At 49.8% G+C, this 20,010-nt stretch overlaps 2 protein-coding genes across 4 annotated transcripts; both read left to right on the top strand.

Moving 5' to 3' along the window:
• Window positions 1-3,190: 3,190 nt before the first annotated feature.
• On the top strand, window positions 3,191-7,761 carry ERP29 (endoplasmic reticulum protein 29). Its single transcript, XM_026719475.2, has 3 exons — window positions 3,191-3,770; window positions 5,379-5,517; window positions 6,743-7,761. Exons 1-3 carry the CDS (start codon window positions 3,624-3,626, stop codon window positions 7,249-7,251), a joined length of 795 nt encoding a protein of 264 aa, XP_026575260.1. The 5' UTR covers window positions 3,191-3,623; the 3' UTR covers window positions 7,252-7,761.
• Window positions 7,762-9,202: 1,441 nt separating this feature from the next.
• On the top strand, window positions 9,203-19,278 carry TMEM116 (transmembrane protein 116). Of its 3 annotated transcripts, none has more exons than XM_087913280.1 (11): window positions 9,203-9,289; window positions 10,567-10,613; window positions 10,978-11,041; window positions 11,652-11,792; window positions 13,824-13,928; window positions 15,816-15,865; window positions 16,118-16,201; window positions 16,392-16,518; window positions 17,439-17,583; window positions 18,301-18,374; window positions 18,565-19,273. In XM_087913280.1, exons 1-11 carry the CDS (start codon window positions 9,227-9,229, stop codon window positions 18,775-18,777), a joined length of 1,113 nt encoding a protein of 370 aa, XP_087769406.1. In that variant the 5' UTR covers window positions 9,203-9,226; the 3' UTR covers window positions 18,778-19,273. The 3 variants fall into 3 exon arrangements, with proteins under 3 accessions (XP_087769406.1, XP_026575259.1, XP_026575258.1); XM_026719474.2 differs by lacking the exon at window positions 9,203-9,289 and adding an exon at window positions 10,228-10,407 and having other exon boundaries at window positions 18,586-19,278; XM_026719473.2 differs by lacking the exon at window positions 9,203-9,289 and adding an exon at window positions 10,230-10,407 and having other exon boundaries at window positions 18,565-19,278.
• The last annotated feature ends 732 nt before the right edge of the window (window positions 19,279-20,010 follow it).

The raw sequence follows: 20,010 nt of genomic DNA on the forward strand, positions 1-20,010 counted from the left end.
CCGATTAAATTATTGTACATTAAAAGAATGGAAACAGGGACCCTCCACGGCCAGGGTTAGACCACTTCTTAGACGCGTTCACAAGCAGACGGCAACAGGTTCCGGATCCCCGGCCGAACGCTTGGCGCCTCCCTTGGCTGGGGGAGGGGGAGTTGAGACACTCTTCAGAAGCAGCCATAGGGATCCAGTGTAAAGCATATTTCAACGGAATTTGTACTTCCCCCTCCCCGTAGGCAAGGCAGCATTTAGTTTGCGTGCACGTTTTGGCCGTAGAGAAGCGAGTGACCAGGCCTGAGGTCAGCTGTGGACCCCACCCCACCCCAAGCCTCTCTCGGGCTCTTCCTGCTTCTGCCACAGCCAAGTAAACCTGACCATTGGACAATCTCATCTGCAACAGGGTCTTTTTATTCTCCTTTACGTATGCAACTTCCCGTACAGCCATTCGAATTGGTTGGCAAGAGGACCAGCGTCGGTTCCAGCACCGAACCTCCTCTTCCGTGCCCCGGAAGTGTCGGAGAAGGGTGCTCTCAGTTAAAGCTTCCTCCAGTTGCTTCAAAGAAAGTGGAAGAGCCTTGCTTAGAAATGCAACTGGACCTAGAACTCCACAGGAATCAGGTAAAAGGTTATCGACGTAAACCCCTCCTCAAGAGAGCTGTGTTAAAAGTCTGTAAAGTTGTGCGGTGTTGCCTTGATGCTTCTTCCACCTTCAGAGCTGCATGTCAAGACAAGCTGGCGGAGTTGAGCTGAGGCACAGTTTCTCGTATTTCCTCTTCATTTCAAAGTACCCCCGAATCCCTTCGGGAATAGGTGTATGAGATGGATTTTGGATGGGACCCAAGAACGGAGAAAAAGAAACTCCAACCGCTTTCAAACCGTCCCCCCGCCCTCTGCGCACTCGGAACAGGTTTTGGGAGCGACTCCCAAAATGCCTGTTGAGCCATGGAATTTTTCAGCGTTTTGACGTTCAGGGTTGTTGGGTGAGAAAAGGGGTTGCACCCCTGCGCAGCCAGTCACCGTTACTGACAACAAGTTGGCCTTTTGGGGTGCACAGCTTAGCAGGTTTCGCTGTTCTGTGGTATCATTAAGCTGGTATTTTCAGAGTTACTTGAGAGGGTTGGTTGGTTACCATTGTATTTTTTTTTAAATCCGTGGGTACTAAAATCCAGGGGGGGGAGAGCTCCTGTTTCTTCCTAAGCGCAACGATCCGTGGCCAGACAGGAAGCCCCTTGGGAATGTGGAGTTGGTGCCCAGGAAGATAAGCAGGTAGCATCAGTCAGGTAAGCCCAACTGTAGGGCTTACTTTCTCATTAGCCGGGACTTTGAAGGCCTTGGTGGGTGTTCAGCCGGATTTAGTGCTGTCTGCCAGCACATCCATCTTGTCTTCTCATTGCCCATTCTCACCTGTCCCAGGAGAGGCTCTCACCTGTTCTGGAGGCAGCCCTACCTGCCCCGCGAGGAACAAGGAGCTTTACCTGAGCCTGCTGTTCTTGTAGAAAAACATGACTCCGGCAGAGTTTGTTATTTAGTCTGAGAAAAAGAAGGGCAGGTGTATTATTTTTTCCAACAAAATAATTTCTAGAAAGAGCTGCTGTCGAGAAGCAACATAGAAGATTTCTAAATGTTGTTTTAAGGAAGGAGGGAGGGAATCTCCACCGTCCCTTCTGAATAGATTGTTTGTCTGGTAGACAGCGTGATTCAAAATGCCCGTTTTGCAAATATAATGGTGGCTAATAGCCTTGTGAAACCCCTGTTGTCAGAGCACTTCATGATTCTTGGAATTTTAAGTATTCTGAAGAATATTGACTACTAATGCCATCCTCTAAGAAATCCTTCGCTTTTGAGATTGCCTTTTTAAACAACATTTCCAAAGCTTTCCTCAGAGGTTACGGGCCACCTGTTACACAAATTACTTGTGTTTGTTTCGATTGTGAAATCTTTTCGAGAGCTTGGTTAAAAGGTGCCCCCACCCCAAACAGGTAGGGCGAGAGGAGCTTCTGGAAACTAATGCTGGTGGTTTCCCTTTTGCACAAAGGGGTGGAATTCTGGGTGTGTGAGATCATTACTTTGCCCGAGGCTGGTGGAAGTGGGGTCAACGTACTTGGGGGGCTATTTATAAAGAGCTAAAGGCTTGAGAGCAAGTGATGCTGTGACTCTCAGGGTCCTCCTGTGGCAACTTCTAGGAATGAAAACCTTCGGGTTATATTTTCTGTAAACTCAACTTTCCTTTCGAGGAGGAAGAACATCCGTGCAACTGTCTGTGTTCCCCTTCCAGCTTTGTAAGTTTAGGGTTTATCATTTTTTTTTAAAAAAAAAATCATTTTCTTACTATTTAGAAATTGAATTTATATTTGAAATCCTGATAATTGAATCATGGGGTTTGTTTTACCTCCTCATTTGATCTGTACAAGGAGAGGGGTATTGGGCTTCCTGTTCTATTCACTGTGGAGCTTCTTTGCTTTGATTTGCTGTTTGGTTTTTTTTAATTTGTGCCTGTGTACAAAACACCTCGACCACCAACAGAACTCTAGAAGGATAAAACTGCTAACAATCTGCTGTAAACTGAATGGGTTTATAATTTATATAAAAAAAAAACTCGGTTTCTTTATAACCAACTATTTCTGTGCCTTTTTTGCTTCTTTCGGACTGGGAAGTGTTCGACCTCTCTCGAAGGTTGCATGATCCTCAGGGGTTTTGCTTTCAGTGCCAAGAAGTGAGCCAGGACCCAAAACGCACCATTTAAAGCAGCCCCCAACCTTGGCAACTGTAAGAGTGGCGGCCTTCAATCCCAGCCTTCTCTGCTCTCTGCTCTGCTGGCTGGAGAACTCTGGGAGTTGAAGGCCGCCACTCTTACAGTTGCCAAGGTTGGGGGGCTGCTTTCAAAGCTCTTTTAAGCATTTGGGGGGGGGCAGAGACAGATGTTGGAGGTCTGAGGCTGGGTCGGCCGGCTGGGTGCAATTTAAGTCCCCCTCTTTGCAGCCTAGAAGGGTGGGTGGGGGTTCAACCCTTGTGCCCTTCAAGACGGACATTCCGCAAAGCTGGACGTGGAGATGCTGTTGGGCCAGAGCAGCATTTCCAAAAAGACCGCTGGACTCCAACTCCCAGAATTCCTCAGCCGGTCTGAAGAGTCTTGGAGGGGGCGGCTGGCCCTGGTTTAAAAGGGGGAAAAACCGGGGCTTGTGCGAGAATTGGCTCCCCGGGAAAGAGGCCCCGCGGGCAGGCGGTGGGGCTCCTCGCCTCGGGTGTTGGCCTTCCCGGGGGGACATTTCACGAGCGGGCGCGGCTCGGCCGTTCAAGACCCCCCCCCCAGTCCTGTCCCCCCCCCCGCTCCTCTTCCGGCGGGGCTGGAGCGCCGCATCTCTGCCGCAGGGGGCCCGGCCTCTTCTGCCCCCGACTCCCAGCCTCCCCTCCCTGGCCTGCCGGGAGCCCCGGGGGTTGGCCGGCCTTCCCCGCGGATTCCGGGAGCCCGGCAGCCCCGCCCCGCTACACCCGGCTTGGCCTGCGGGGGAGGGGGCGAGGCCGAGCGCGGCGGGACCGCCCCCGCCAGCCCCTCCTTCCCTCCCCGTGGAAGCGCCCGCCCGCTCGCTCCGTCGCTCGCTCGCGCGCCCAGCAGCCACCAGGTCGCCATGGCGAATCCCGGACGGCGCGCCTGCCGCTTCCTGCCGCCTCTGCTGCTCCCGCTGCTGCTGCTGCTGCTGTGCGCGGGGCCGGAGCGGAGCGGGGCGCTGCACACCAAGGGCGCGCTCCCGCTGGACACCGTCACTTTCTACAAGGTAAACCACCACCACCCCGCCCGCCATCCCGGGCTCCGGAGAGGGAGGCACCTCGAGGACTAAGCGGGGCGGCGGGGCTGGGACGGTGCCGGGGGCCCGCTTAGAATGGGACCCACCCGGGGCCGCCGCCGCCTCCCCTCTCCTTCGGGCCCCGCTCTCGTTTCTCCTTCCCCAGCGCTCCTCCCCGGGGGAGCCGAGGGGCGGGCCGCTTCCCTCGCCTCGCCAATCCGGGGCGTCCAAGTGGACGGCGAGGGCGAGGCGGACCTCCCCTGGCCCGGGAACCGCCGGGCTTTGAAAAGAGGGGCCCCCTCCGCGGCAGGTGCAGGGAGAGAGCCCCGAAACCCCCGGATCCCCTCCCTGCCCCCCGCCCAAGAGACCCCGGCGAGGTGCCTTTATTGACGCAGCAACTGCTCAGCTCTAAACCAGAACCGGTCGGGATCCGGGCCGACGGTCGCCAGGGAGGCCACAGCGGGAAGGCCCCGATTCCTGAGCGCCGCTTGGGCTGAGGGAGCGAGCTAACCGAGCATGAAAGCGGCTCCTCCCGGGAGGCGCTCCAGCATAACAGGTTCTCCCTCTGAGTGGCAGGTGCCTCTTCCAGCTGGTCCTCCTGGGGGGAGTCCCGGGTCCCTCAGACCCTCAAGCCCGGCTGGCTCCGGAGGGACCTCTTTACGGTGAGGGGCAGCGTTCCCTTCTCAGGGCTGCTTGGTTCTGGCCTCTGTGGACTTCCAGCTCTCTGGCCCCCTCAGGGCCTTCCAAGCTCTTCAGGACTTCAGCCCAGAGGCCCTTTGGCTGCTCCAGAGGCTCAGTGGGGAGTGACTTCAAGGCTGCTACTACTTCAGCCTCTTCTGGCCTCTCCAAGACTCCAACCCAGGGAAACCTGAGGCAGCGAGTGACTCCATCTCCTTCACCCCTGAGGGCTCTTCTTCCTCTGGCAGATGCCCTGGTGCTGTCCCTTTTATAGCCCCCTTTTTCCCTCCAAAACAGCTGATTGGTAGCCCGGCTTGGGGTCTCCGTTGTTTCATTGGCCCTTCACCCATCCGAGTCCATGAGTGACCAATGCCCACACAGCCTCACTTTCCTGAGTCCCCATTGGCTATTTTTTTGCCTCAGCAACAGTATAGAAGGAATAAGACCCAAGGCCTCAGCATTTGGAAATGGAGATGTTCTCCTCCCTTGAAACCTGAGGGGAAAATTCCCCACTGTGACACAAACATGAATTCAGAAAGGACCAAACCCCCACCTCCCCTCCAAAAAAATTAGCCATTGTTTGGGTGTGTGTCTGGATTCAGAAACATTGACCTGGACATGGGCTTCTTCTCCCTGGTGCTGCCAGGAGCCCCCTTGACTGGCTAGGTTGGAGGCTTCTTCTGAGGGACAAGATGTCCTGGCTCAATGTGGGCTGCTGTCTTCCCTCCCAACCGTGTGCTTTGAAAAAAAAAAAAAACATAATTTGCAGCAATGTGTGGGCCCAGCAGGACCCAAGAAAAATGGCTCAAAACCCCACAGCAGGTTTTCAACTCATTGCTAGAGAAAGCGATGGAGGAAATACGGTACGGGACAATCCTTGTGGCTTTCCTCAAGGCCCTACTTGTGTCGCTCTTTCCTCAGGTGATCCCAAAGCACAAATACGTCCTGGTGAAATTCGACACCCAGTACCCCTACGGGGAGAAGCAGGATGAGTTCAAAAAGGTGGCCGAGAGTTCGGAATCCAGCAGCGACTTGCTGGTGGCCGAAGTGGGCATCTCAGGTGAGATGGGACTCCCTGTCAGGTGATCCCTGCCTGGGCATACCTGAGGTCTTTGGGATGATGAGGGTGAAGAAGAAGATCTCTCTAGTTCTCAAAATTGCACAGCAAATAAAATTCATGCTGTATTTTGGTACTGTATGTTAGCTGCCTTGAGTTATTTATCCAAATAATAAAGGCAGGGTTTTTATTTATTTATTTATTTGTATCCTGCCTTTATTACTTTGACCAATAACTCAACATGTCCAACATGCCTTCCTCCTCCTATATTTTGCACAACGACAACCCGGTGAGGTGGGTTAGGCTGAAAGTGGGGGACAGGCCTAAGGTCACCCAGCTGCCTTTCATGGCTAAGGCAGCACTAGAATTCACGGCCTTCCTTTTTTTAGCCTGGTGCCTTAACCACTGGACCAAACAGGCTCTCATATAAGAAAACTATCTGGATTTACTTAATTGTCATGTGCTCAGTTTGGTACTTTCCAGATGTGGCCTCTGTATCAGCTCTAACCACTGAGCCTTCAGCCATTACAAGGTTTTGGGTGCAGGGTTGCAAATGCCCTCACTGTTCTAATGCCGTTTTTCTTCCTGGCCCATCTGTAACCTGGGTCTCATCTCAGTGGAAACCCAAAAGTTTCCAAACGCTCAACTTTCAGTCTTCATTTCTAAAAGAAGCCTCTCTCTGCTACCCTTTTAGAAGTGGAAATTCCCCTTGTGTCCCTGTTTTAAAATGACACCTGCTATTTCTTTCCACCCTGGGACAATCAAAGCAAGAGCACAAAGAGGGTGAATGCACAAGGGAGCTTGAAGTCTCCAGCAGGGTTGCACCATTTTGGCCTTGTGCTTCAGCCGGGATGAGCTTTGCAAGGAAGAAGCTGCTAGATCTCAAGGCTTCAAAACATTGGGGTTCTACCAGCTGCGTATTTTCGTCCTTCGAAATGATTGAATGTTCCTTTATATTGATAAAGGTTACAGTGATACATTAATGAAGCCAATCAAATGTAACTTAAAATTTCTGTTTATAAATTTCTTCACTTTGGCCTTTGTGAAAGCTACCTAAACACACTTATTTATTTATTTTATTGATTTATTAAATTTATATGCTGCCCATCTCTCTGACAGGGACTCTTGGTTAATCACACCTTAAGCAAGCAGTGACCTGCACACCCACTAACTAGTTATTCTTCCATTCCAAGCCTCCTGCCTGAGTTCCCGTTGCATCTCTTTACAGATTATGGTGACAAGCAGAACATGGAGTTGGGAGAAAAATACAAACTGGATAAAGAGTCTTATCCGGTTTTCTACTTGTTCCAAGATGGCGACCTGGAGAACCCTTTGCCTTACGACGGGCAGGTCAAGGCCAGTGCTCTCCAGCGCTGGCTGAAACTCCGAGGGATCTACATGGGAATGCCAGGCTGCCTGAAAACATTCGATGCTTTGGCCAGCAAATTTGTAGGTGCCGCCCAAGAACCTGAGCGGCGCCAGGCTCTCCTGGAAGAGGGCCAAGAGCATTTGGCCAAGGCCAAAGAGAGCGAGCGCAAATCCGCCGAGCAATACATCAAAATCATGGGCAAAATCCTCGCCCAGGGGGACCCGTTCATCCCCAGCGAGATCTCCCGCATCACCAAGATGATCGACGAGAACAAGATGAGCGACGGGAAGAAAGAGGAACTCTCGAAGCGCTTAAACATCCTGTCTTCCTTCCAAAAGAAGTCAAACAATGAGAAAGAGGAACTTTAACAGGGCAGGTGAAGGTGGCGCACAGTGTGGGGTGAGGTCCCAATTGGTGCTCCTCGAAGCAGGCAAAAACTTCCCCTGGCTCTTTCAAAGAGGTTGCAAAGCCCTTTTAATAGCCCCCTACCCATCCCATTCCTGGGGAGAGAATACACCCAACTTCACTAAGGGGACATTCAGAGACCACCAATAAGGTCTAATAAACAAGGCATTTTTTCAAGATGGCGACATTTAGAACTTGACCTAACTTGGAGCCTTAGCAAGCTAGTTTGGCTGGGTTGGACCCCCTCTCCTCCCTCGTTGTGGGGAATCTGAACATCCGAGAAACTGGGCTAGCCCTCTGGGTGGTTTTTGTGTGTGTGTGTGAGATAGAGCACCCTTTGGTCCAGGGGAAACGTGTTCGAGAAAGTGAAGCCAAAAGCTACACCTGTCTCTTACCAACCAGTATTCACCGAAATCAGTTTTATGGAAAGGGTACTAAATTTGATAATAAAGGTTACTGGGGAAACAAACAAATGAAGGCATTTTTCTCTTTTATCACAACTTCCTTAATAAAATGAACCCTCCTGGTTGAGCTGCTAAGAACTGAGATTGTGTTCGACGTTTAAAGTTGCACTTGAGGTTGCCAATGTGGGAATTTATATCTTTCGACCTTTCCTTTAGCAACTCTGTCTGGAATCACACACAAGCCCTCACACACACACAAACACACAACGTGTTTCTGACCAGGAAAATGTAAATGACCAGCTTGCCTTCTTTCTGACAGCCGAAAAAGCTATTGGGCCAAGTCATAATATAACTAATTTATATTATGAATACTTTACTGAATCCTTTGCAATACGATTGAATTCACACAGCATGCTGAGCACATCAAACTCTCAAGACTTGGTTCTTCCAAAGACACTTGCAATCCTTTCTTCATCAACACACAGTTTAGGAACTTCTATCACAGCTCAGGCTCTTAAAAACCTAATTTCTGTGCCCCGTTCCACTCTTTGCTACCTCCAATAACCTGAAGTCTTCGAGACGTTTCCATCTACAACTCCGCTTCTTGGGGTCTTAAAACTGGAAGGAAAGAATTGTCAATACCAGTTGGAATTGGGAGCAGGGAAATGTTCTATGCGCTGCCATTTTATTTTTCTGCATCTATTAAATAAGGCAGCACCTGCTCTGGGGAGCCCCATTCCTCCCTCAGACAGCCCAATATGACATTCCAAGGAGTAAGCTATTTTCCAGCATCGGTCTGGGACATTAGGTGAGCCTCCTTGTGCAACGGGTAGATGAACGTTGGCTTTGTATTAACCCCCCTACAGTGTTGTTTTAAAGTGGGGCGGGGCAGGTGTTTCATTGTCCAATAATGTCAGAAATATTTTACCCGCCAAACAATTTTGGGGCGTTTTTAATTAAAATTTAAGAAAACTTTCTGCTTTTCCCTTTAAGAGTTAGGGAAAACTGGTCTACAGCACCCTTCATTGTGGCTTTTCAAATAAATGCTCCGGTGAAATAGGAGAACCCCGCAGTTAAGAAAGCGCAACCAGGACGGATCTCGGATAATGACAGCCCTGGGTGGGCGCCGTTCTGGAATGGGACAAAGGCGCCTTTCTGTGCGTCCCTCTCCTCTCCACTTCAAAGCAGCCAAGTGGCAGCCAAAGGCCGCTCTTCAAAGCAGCCGCCTCCTTGGCTGACAGCCTAAATTCCTCCCTGGGCCCCCAGAGCAGCCCAAAGGGCAGGATTTCCCCCAAGGGAAGCCTCGGTTCGTTTCAGGGGACGCGGTTCAGTGGTTACCAGCCGTTGGCTCCCCAGGCCCCAACACAGGTGGCACACGGGGGCGTTTCATTCAACCAGGGTGAAGCTGCCTTAGCGGGGGGGGGAGGCTTCTCCCCACACACACACACTCACACAAAGCGGCCATCTTAACCAAGCATTTCCACACCTTGTGCCTTCCAGATGCCTCGGACGGCAACTCCCATGCTGGCTGGGAATGATTGGTCTGGTTATCCAACTCAGCGCCTCCTCTGTAAAGCTGGCCAAGGAGGTCATTAAGGTAACCCTTCCACTCTCGGCTCAAGCAAGCCAGCCAGTTCAAGACTCGGGGACTGTGTGGCCACCGAGAGAAACACGGCTCATCTTAACCTAGGGGAAGGTTACTCCATGGTTTAGGCCAGGGGGGGTCCACCTTTGGCTGCTTTTGTGGACTTCAACTCCCAGAATCCCCCAGCCAGCGTGACCCAGAAAGTTCATCCCATACCCCATTTAAAAGGAGTCCTGACTTTTGTTTCAGGTGATCTTCCGTCCTTCTGTGGATTCAGGTCGGTAGAGGAGACTAGACGGAGCTCTCACAATCAATCAATCTCTCTCTCTCTCTCTCTCTCTCTCACACACACACACACACGTCTCTTTGCAGGGCACTCAAAGTGGTTGCGAGTTTCCTCTGCCCATCAGTAGATGGAGCTGCCGTTTTGCTCTCTGGTGGAAACGCTGAGTTACTCTGGAGTAGCCCCAAATCAAAAAATCAGGTAGCGGCTCTTCGGATTCCCAGGTTTCATTCAAAGGGATCTGCTTTGGGGGAGCGGGAGACCCCTGGACCGGTTGCCTGAAGGGGCTAAAGTCAACCAGGGTTTAAACTTGGGTGGGGGAAGAAGCCCCTCCCCCGGACACTCCTGTGGCTCTCACTCTAGAGGGAAGAACCGTAGTTAAAAGGGGAGTCGGGGGCGGGGGGGGGCTCTTTCCTGGCTGCCTTTCCAACCAATTCCGTCAAATAACGGGGGGCGTCTTGAGCGAAGAGCCTGGAGCGGCTGGGTGGGACCTGGACCCGCTGGAAAGGGGTCTCCTCCTCCTCCTTTTCGCATCCCTGCTCTGGTCTTGCTTCCCTCCCTCCTTCACCTCCCGCCCTCCAGCTTGTTCTCTTTTCTTCCTTTCCTCCCTTCTTCCCCTCTTGGAAACCGACCGGCTGCTGGACCACCGAGTCTGCCTGCTGTGCCTCCCACCGGCGGGGGGCGGGACCAACGAGGTGGGGCGAAGAGGGAGGCTGGCCGGCCAGTCCGCAGCTGGTCCCGTTGCTGCTGCCTGCAGCTCCTTCCTTGACTTGCCAGCATGGGCTCCTTTGCCCCGGGGGCTGCCGCTCAGGAGCTTCTGCTGCCGCCAGATTGGGACAGGGCTCAGGTGAGTCGAGGAAGAGCCTGCAGAGCTGTTCGACCTGGGTGGGGGGCTCAGAGACCTGTTCAATTTCACGTACATCCGGAGGGTCTCGGGTAAGCAGCCTGCAAATAGCTTGGCTTGCAAGGATATGCCTTATCTAATTTTGCTCTTTTCCCCACCTAGTTTTTCACTGCCATCCACTGGATCCAAGCTGTCACGGCTACTTTGAGGTATTCCTGGCAGCCTTCTCTCTTAAGACATAATTGTCATGAATAAAGATAAAGATTCCCAGGAGGAGATCAGGCAGGAAATGACCTGGTTGAGGGTTTTAGGGGTTACCAAGCACGTCTCCCTTTTCTGGGGTTGCTAAAGGCCATGGAGGTATATGTTTTATTTGCTTTTGTTGGGTCACCCCTGTCTTTATTTCCAGCCCTTCTCGGACTAAACTGACTTTGCGTTTGTTAGAATAAAATGCTTACGTTGTGTTTATTAAGCGGGAATTTGCTGGGCTAAAGGAAGGTTCATACACGCTCTAAAAACGCACCAGAGCTAGCAACTTTACAAGCTCCACCAATCCGCCCCTTGTTTCCACAGCATCATGGGGTCGAGCTCAATTATCGGCTACACCATATTCCGGAATACCACCAGATCCCCTGAGGTAAGGGAAATTCCTTTGCTGATGGACAAAAAGAGAGAAGCAATAAGCAAGACGAGGCTTCCTGAAGTAAGTGGGAAGGAGCAGGGATCTTCATCAGGAATGTTTGCAATGTACAAGTACCTTTCCACTTTGCTACTAAACAAATATTAATTTTAGAAGCTAGTGGCTGAATCACAATTTACTTTTGTTTTACCAAACATCTATGGTTGCTCTACAGCCCAGTTAGTCTGTCTGTCCGTCTATCGGTATCTATCTATCTATCTATCTATCTATCTATCTATCTATCTATCTATCTATCTATCTATCTCAGTATTTTTGAACCTTGACAATTTTAGGGTAGCTGAGTAGCAGGTTTTTTTTAACTCCCCGCAATTCTCTTTTACTAAGACACACTTTGCACCGAGAGTATATCTGGATAAGAGACAGTTGAGGAAGGACGAATTGTTTTGCCATTCTAGAGTTGACAGTGCGTGGTCAATTCTCTCTGAAGTGAGAACCAGAAACTCAGACGGTCAGATTATGGTTTCCATCTATCCTTAGATCTCCAGTGTTTGTCCTAATGCAAGGCTACAAATCACCAGAGGGATTGCTGGTTTTGATCTTTCCACAGGTGCGCCCTCTGGTCTACCTGAGCCTCTCCGATCTCTTTCTGGGGTTGTGCTGGCTCACGGGGGCCCTCTTCTACAGCAGAGAAGCATCCCACCCAACTAGAGAAGGCACCATCTGCTACAACTTGCAAGCCACTGGACAGGTGAAACCTCCGTTGATCTCCAGCTCCTTGGTGGGGTGGAAAGGGTGTCCTTTTTGAGGTGGGCTTCAAAGAGGGTACAGAGTGTGGACTGGTGGAATAGCCACATATGGAAGAAGCCATCCAGTTGCTTCCCTCTGTTGCCCGTTGTTCAATCTTTAAGCTTGATGAGTTTTGCGTTGGGGTTGAGCTGCCATGTTGAGTGGGTAAAAGCTTTAGAGAAGTATATGGGATCAAAGGCATCAAGGACATACAGAGCGGAGAGGCAAAGTTTCTTTGGAAGATGCTAGATATCTTTTCCCAATTGGACTAAGACTCCAGAATTCTCAGCCAACAGGCCTAAGATCTGGGAATTGTGACATGTGCCGTCTAAGCACAACTGGAGACGGTTAGAGAAAGCTGTGGTTTAGATAGAGCGCGTGTGTTTCCCTTTTAATTTGACAATTGGATATATAAAAAACCCTGTATTATTAATAAGCTTTTTTCCTTCGCTCTCTTGTGACGATGCCAGCCTATGAATGCTTCTTACAGAGCTACCGATTCTGTTTTGCACCCTCGGCTCACTTGTGTGTATTTTCCTTTGCTTGGAGGGCAAGTTTGGGTCCAGGTTGCCATTTCATGGTTCCGTTCCTGAAAAGGCAATTCCAAACCACCACAAATACTGTTTATTTAGTGCTGCTTGGTTGCTTTTCTTCTTTGATTCTGTTTTTAAAATGGCTTTATAATCTACCCCATAATCTACCTATAATATTGGTTATTGTGCCAATTAGCAGTGTAATAAACAGCAAAACTCGTCTGTATTATTGATCCCTTGGAATAGTTATCTTTGGGTCCCTCTCAAGAGAGAGAGAGAGAGAGAGGTTGGTGTTTGCCTGTTTCACAAGATGTGTGGCTTGGCAGGTGTATTTGGGAACTTGAAAAAGCCCAGCCAATTCTCAAAGTAAAAAATCCGTTTGCAAATATAAATCATCGGGCAATGAGGCAATGATGCTGTCACTCGAGTTCACAGAGCTCTGATTAACCCCTAAACCTACTGGACAGATCAGGGCAGCAGAAAGATTTAATTCTGTTTGATCCACTTCACCCTCTTCCAATATGTTTTTCAAGCTATTTGGGAACACAAAAGCACAATACAAGGATAGGGAATATAAAGGATGCTATTACAATGTTTTTATGTGGTATTGTTAAGGATATTTATTTAGAAGGCATCCCAGTATCCCTGGATTACATTCTGTTTCATCAACCTTATAGAATATGATTTATCTAAGTAACTTTGATTCGACAAACAAATCCAACGTTTCCCACACGTAACGGACTTGAAAAACAGAGTGGAAACCGGAAGGGTGGGGCTGCAATGAGATCTTCCAACTTTGTTCCTCCTGGGATCCTTGTCCGAAAAAAACCAACCAACCCCATACGAATTGGGATAGCTTTCCCGAATTAGGCTCCCTTTACGAAACCAAACAAATCCAGCAACTATTTACAGTGGGAGAATGAAGGTGCAAACGTTGTGATTTTGTTTTGTTGTTTTTGAACCGCTACTTCACGTTTCATCGGCCGTGCCAGGAAACGGCATCTTCCTGTTTCTGTGAGTCTTCCCATGTGAAGTGGAAAAACCAAACCACACGCAGGGCTTTAGTGGGGGAATCGGCTCCTTCTGGAGCTGTTTATGCTTGGTGACAAAGTCAGACGTACATACGAATTATGTAAAAGAGGACAGAACCACACCCACAAAGGGAGGCACAATCCTAGGCTTCCTCTCTTTGTGCCGTGGTAGTTGCCCTTTCTGGATTTTAACCCCAGGACAAAATCAAATCTGCAAAAGGTTATTTTCGAGAGCGGAAATAGAGAGGAGGTTGGAGAGAAAGTTATTGTGGGGTGGGGGTTGTTTACAGGCCCAGGGGCTTCCCCCTTGCCATCCACTACTTGCCCCGCTCCCCACGGCCATGTTCAGTTCTCAAACTATCCCAGATTTCCAAAGGCAGATTTAATGGAGGACTGATATCCTTTGTTCTTGTTTGTTCTGCTTCTCAGATCTTCTATGTCGCCTCTTTTCTGTACACAGTGAATTACACCTGGCAGCTTTACATGGATTTGAAAGGGAAATTCAACCAGCACTTACATGGCCAGATGCCACAGGTAAAAAGGTGCTTTCGTGGTGACTTGGATATCTTTGAGTCCGGTCTCTCCTTAAAAAGCCAAGCATGATGTGGATCCCAAGTGCGTTACAAATGGAGCCTATATATATATATATATGCTATTTGAAGGTCAGCAAGATACCCAGATGGGTTGAATTAGAAACCTGGTTCTTGAGGTTGCATTTTTGCATACTTGGAAATATAATTCAGGGACAGGTAGCCGTGCCAGGCAGCACCATGCTGTCATTCTCTTGAGAAAATCATTGTCTCATTAGCCTCTGAATGAGACCTGAAGTCCACAGACCACCGAAGAGGGCAGAATGTGGGGTTTTCCAGCTGTGGCCATCACAGCCAGATGTTGGTGGTTTAATCTGGAAAATGTATTGCTCCCCAATAAAAACACTTAAAATCCCGTGGGTCACAGGGGACGTGAATTAGGTGGGCATGAGGCATTTCTCAACTCAACTCGTGTCTTCCAGCTCAATAGATTGCAACTGAGCATCTTTTCAGCACAGGTCTGAAGGCTCTAAGGTAGAAGAACACCGCTCATTCCAGAAGATGGCAGAAGGTTTTCACAAGGTTTAAAGATGGGAAACGCCTCTTAAGAGAATAACTTGTAGGGTGAGAAGGAGAGGAGCACAAAAGGATGTTTGTAATGGTGGGAAGGAAGCGTTCGAGATCTGCTCACTTTGTCCCTGTGGACATCACAGGGTGTTCTGGAGGCCAAACTCCAGTGACGAAGCCAAACCAGGCAGAAGCCAACAAGGGCCAGGACCAAAGCCAATTTGACTGAATTGCATGGAACTCAAAGAAACTGAATCCACTTAAAATGATGACTCCTGTGTGGAGGCCATTGAGATTTGGACTTCTTCCAGAGAAGGCCACACCTTTTCTGCTTCAGCTTTGGTTCCCACCTGAACAGGATCAGCAGGTTTGGGGGCTGTGCAAGGCCTTCGCCAACACCTGCTTGATAAAGGGGACCAAGGAAAAAGGCAGGTGTCCCAGACAGGGATGGACTCTGTTTTTTAAAAATTATTCTTTCAAGAACATTTTCAGACGCGGCCTTCAGCGGAAACCCTTTCCACCAGCAGGGCCAGCCCTCCAAGAAAGAGCTTGCAACGCCCTTTGAAAACTAATGGCTATTTGCTCATGTTTGCTTGTTCCAGGAAGCCCTTATGAATTTGAAGAGAAAGGCATGGCGGGAGGGGTAGCTGTGTTAGTCTGGTCTCTGTGGCCATCCACTTCATCAGGAGGACAGAACTCGATCTGGGAACGGCACATCTTGTCCCCAGACAAGAGATCACTGTGAGATCACCTCAACCATCTGGTCAATTCCAGCGTTCTTGGAAAGCTCCTTCCTTTGAAGGCTGGAAGAAATGTGTCCTATGGGGTTAGGACAATGGCTGGGTCACCCCGCAAACATAAAGAGGATGATTTTTGTCAGGAAGAAGGAGATTTCTTCCTCTATTTGTGTGTGTTTGTGCACATGAACACATCAGTACATGCCAGTGAAATAAATTAAACATCGATGTGTACAGGACATACCAGGTATAGAATGAATCCAGGATTGGTTTGACTTTGATTCGCCTTCAAGTTTTTAAAATAATAACTTCTTGATGGACTGGCTTTATCCTTGCTTCACTGTTGTGAGCAAAGTCTCATTCTGAAACTAACACATCAACAGCCTCCCATGCTTCGATTCTGATTATTTTAAGAGTTTCCCTCCCCCAAAACAATTTCAGGGAAGTTTCTGTACGCATCTTATTTCCTCTGTCCTGCATCCACTTTATTTTATTTTAATTCATTCCAACTTCTGAATCTTCGGCACAAACCTCTTCAAATTATGGAGCTAAACCTCTGTCGTGTCTTCTCTTTCCCCCTTTTGTAGATGTTGAAGTATTCAACTCACCTTGGCCGAATAGCTATCGTTTTCTCTAGGTAAGAGTAACCTCCCAAATGCCGCTGGGTTCAGAGGGATTGGGAGGGGAGGGGAAGGGAGGGAGGGAGGGGGAAGCAGTGGAGATTATCCTCTCCTACTTGGAGAAATCTGGGTGAGCTGCCCAGTTTGATCTGGACAGACCCCTGCTAGGCCAGTAGGCCAGTAAAAGCAGCTCTGGAAGGTGAGCTGGCCTTTTCTCGGGGGGATTCCAAGACCTTGAACCCGAGACTGTCTGATTTTTTCTCTTCCAGTCTCATCCCGATATTCCTGATGGCGCCTGTTTTGGGACTAGGCAACCACTTTCAGTGTTCTCAGAACTTCACCGCCGAACATGGGTACAACAATCTGAACGTAGTACATTTTGCCGAGCCCAGAGAGTCGGGGTGGCATGTATCTGGACTGAGACTTTGTCCTACAACGGCCAGTGACTCCCAGAGGCCCCCTAGGGCAGAGGTCCCCAAACTTGGCAACGTTGAGACTTGCGGACTTCCCAGGCTGACTCCTTTGCTTCTGTTTGGTCTACAGGTGCCTCCTGTTGCACATGGAAAACATGCTCAGCCCCAGATCCCAGCATGTCACCTGCACCGTGCTGTGCTTGTACAGCACTGGAGTTTTCCTGGTCTCGTTTACGGTCAGCTTCCTTGCAATTCTGGTAAGAGGCAGCCTAAGGGGCGCCCCTCCTTCTGTGTTTGGAAATCCTTCAGCACTTGGGAAGGGGCAGTTCAGGAGAGGTGCGCATGCTTTCAGTTGCGAAGCCCACAAATCAGGCTTCCTTTCCCTGCCCCGGTGCTTGACGTGTGATGCCTTCCAACTGCTACTGCATTCCTCTCCGTTAGAGCAAACCGTTTCCTGACGCTGATTTAAGGCATCGCATTTGGACCGCGTGTGGAGCTGTGTTTCCACACCCCAGACTCCACCTTCCTGTATAAATCTCAGCTTGTTTTTGTTTCCCTAATGGTAAACAGACGGACTTCAGAACAAGCACAGACTCTTTGGGGGGGAAAATGCCAGGCAAAACGAATAGAAACACTTGAACTGCTGACTGGGCACATCTTAGATTGTCTGGCTGCTGGTTTTAGTTAGGTAAATTAGATCAAGAGAGGCTGTCGGTGGCCTGATTCACACAACCCTTTAAGCCGTTATAATATATGACTTTGTTTTGGTTTAAAGCAGGGGTCTCCAACCTTGGCAACTTGAAGCCTGGCAGACTTCAACTCCCAGAATTCCCCAACCCAACAAAACTGGCTGGGGAATTCTGGGAGTTGAAGTCCGCCAGGCTTCAAGTTGCCAAGGTTGGAGAGCCCCGCTTTAAAGCGATGTGGAAACTACCTCTGGTGGTTTAGAAGCCATGGTTTAGGCCTTATTGCCTTGTGCAGGGCCAGTCAGGTGTAGTTTAACCCACAAACCATGGTTACGTAACCCCTAGCCTGGTGGAAGAAGGGAACCCAGACCAGGCATGGGCCTGGATTTAATTCCTCCCAAGGCTGAATGCAGCCACCTCCCTTCCACCCTCTCCGCCGTCAAGCACGAACCCATCGCTGAGACCTTGCTTAGATCTTTCTCCTTCTTTAGACGTTGCTCATCCGAGCCAGGATGTTGTACAAGCGGTTTGTGAACTCGATGGGCTACGTCGGCGACCAACAGTGGGAGATGTTGAAGGTGGTGGAGCAAGCCGTGGCTCTGTACCCTGTGGTGTTTTTCTGCTGCTGGGGCCCAGGTATGGAAAGGCCGAGGGATGTGGTCTGCGGGGAAGAGACAGCACCTCCGTTTGCAAGCGGGCCCTTCCAGATCTCAACCTATCCGAGGCCAGGACCCCTCCCGTTCCGGGAGTTGAAGTCCACAAGTCTTAAAGTTGCCAAGTTTGGGGACCCCTGTCTTAGGGGAACCAACCTTGCTTTTCTGAGCTTCCCAGACCCTTTTAATTATTTTAAAAAATTAATATATGCAGAGATGTATCTGGTAGTCCAGTTTGGAATTAATGGGATTTGGGATAGTTAGTTAGGAATTGAGAGCTGTCCCCTTTAGGGAATGCATCATGGTAAATGTAGTTAAGGTATCCTGGGAAACGTAGTTCATGTCATGTGGCCATATCTATAACCCTGATTGGTCACTGAATTGACCCTTGGTGGGTTGGGGGAGGTTTCTTCACTCTTGCCTGAACACAGCCTCATGGTAGCATCTCTACCCCCTGCTTCTACGATATGGGATGAAAGGGATAAGAGATAACCATCTTTTTACCCAGAAAGTCGGGTATGCAAAGGATTGGACATTAAGAGGAATCTCGTCATAACTGTGAGTCGTTGAGGATGCCTGATGAACCAATCAAAAACACTTTGTATGGATGCTTTGTGGAGTTTATCTATCTGAACAAGTCCTACCACGCTTACTGTGTTTATTGTTACTGATCTTCTTCTGCCGTTTCTTCCATCCGCAGCCTTTATCCTCGGCATAGTCAAGCTGGCACGTATAGACCACGCCAGCGTTTACATGGCCCTTTATGTTCTAGAGGTAAGCATCCCTTCAGCCATGCACCCCCAGAAGAGCCCCCAGGGCGCCTTCTCTCCGTGCGCAGCACTCATTGCTCAGTGCTGGTTGGGGGGACTAACCTTTGGTGGGAAGGTTGGCTTCTTGTCTGCTGCTTCTGGACCGCCCCAAGCAACTCCCGTCTCACGCTGGGCCACTTCCCTTCTCCACTCAGGCCCTGACCGCCTCTTCCCAGGGGTTCCTGAACTGTGTGGTTTACGGCTGGACCCAGCACATGTTCCACTGTGTGAAACGCAAGGCTTGCCGTGATGTCGACACCCAGACGCCCCTCCTGCGCTCCCAGAAGAGGTTCTACGCCAGCACCCTCCCAGCCCGCCCGCAGGCGGTGGCTGAGCCCTCCTCCCCTTCCACAACCACGGTGTTATGAATGGGAGGCGGACCTTCGAACTCTCCTCTTCCACCTGTCCTGCCTCGAGGCTCTTTGCTCAGCAAGGCCGGCTTTGCTTTCTACATCCTGCAGAGATGACCCCGAAGCTCACAGCCTGGGTGAGAAAGGTGGCCGTCAACATGGACCAGTGGCAGAGGCGCGAAATGAAAGGGCTACCTTGGAAGGGCTGCAAGAGAATCGAAGTGCAATTGGACAAGAAGAAACCGAAAGACTCCTTAGATTGAAATAATCACTATTTATTTGAGGGAATCAAAAATATTGGATAGGGTGGAGACGACCGCCTTTTTGGACTGCCTCACGTTTCCCCCATGAGACGGTTTTCCCAGGATTTTCCAAAGGGTGGGATACAGCATCACCAAGACCTGGAATGCCCCCAGTGTGGTGTCACCACCCTAGAATATTTTTTTTCTTTCAGTGCTGCTGATGGAATATTTTACAACTTCCTGCTAAACTGTAAAACATAAAAGCAAGTGTATGGATGGATTTCTGTTCCTTTTGATTCCGGGATTGCTAAGAGGCACACCTTCCTCCTCTTACTACTGTTTCAACGCCTCCCCAAAATTATATATAGAAATAACGTCCTCCCTTCACCCCAACTGACCCGCAGTCTCATGGCTTCCAGAATTCCTGCCCCCTGCCTCCAAAACCCCTGTAAAACTGAAAAGCCTCCGCTGCACAATTTTATCTCCTTTTTCCAGGCCTCGCAGAAATCCTTTTCAATCTTATGCCCTAAGATCCCTTCACTCTCACTGCAGAGATGACTACGCTGAGCAGATGATCTTAACCAGCATTCTTAGAGTTAGACCTCCTTTCAGTGGTGCCTGGGGATTTGGGGAGTCCCAACGCCTTGCCGGAGGCCGCCTTACTCCTTTTTTCTGTTGTTGTTTACAAATCAGTTACTCGTTTCCCCTTTTTTTCCATTCGTTCTCGTGTCTGGCCTCTCTCAACCGGGCCTGCTCTGTAAAAGTCAGGACAGAAGTTTTCAGTGGTCTGAAAATGAGGATGAAGACGTAGGGCATTAAGGTTCATCTGAAGCCAGACATGGGAGGGGAGGGGAGGGAGGACCGTCATCTGGATCTGAAGCTCCTCCAACCACCCTCTCCCCTTCCAAGCCTTTGGAGTTGGTTTTCCTAAAGTTGGGGTTTTGAGGTCACCAGCTGTGCACACTGGCAAGATACGAGAGGGGAAATGAACTGGTTTTATACCTTCTCT

This window comes from Pseudonaja textilis, chromosome 15, assembly GCF_049901715.1.
Source record: "Pseudonaja textilis isolate UNSWEBS1 chromosome 15, rPseTex1.2, whole genome shotgun sequence".
Classification (NCBI taxonomy): Eukaryota; Metazoa; Chordata; class Lepidosauria; order Squamata; family Elapidae; genus Pseudonaja; species Pseudonaja textilis.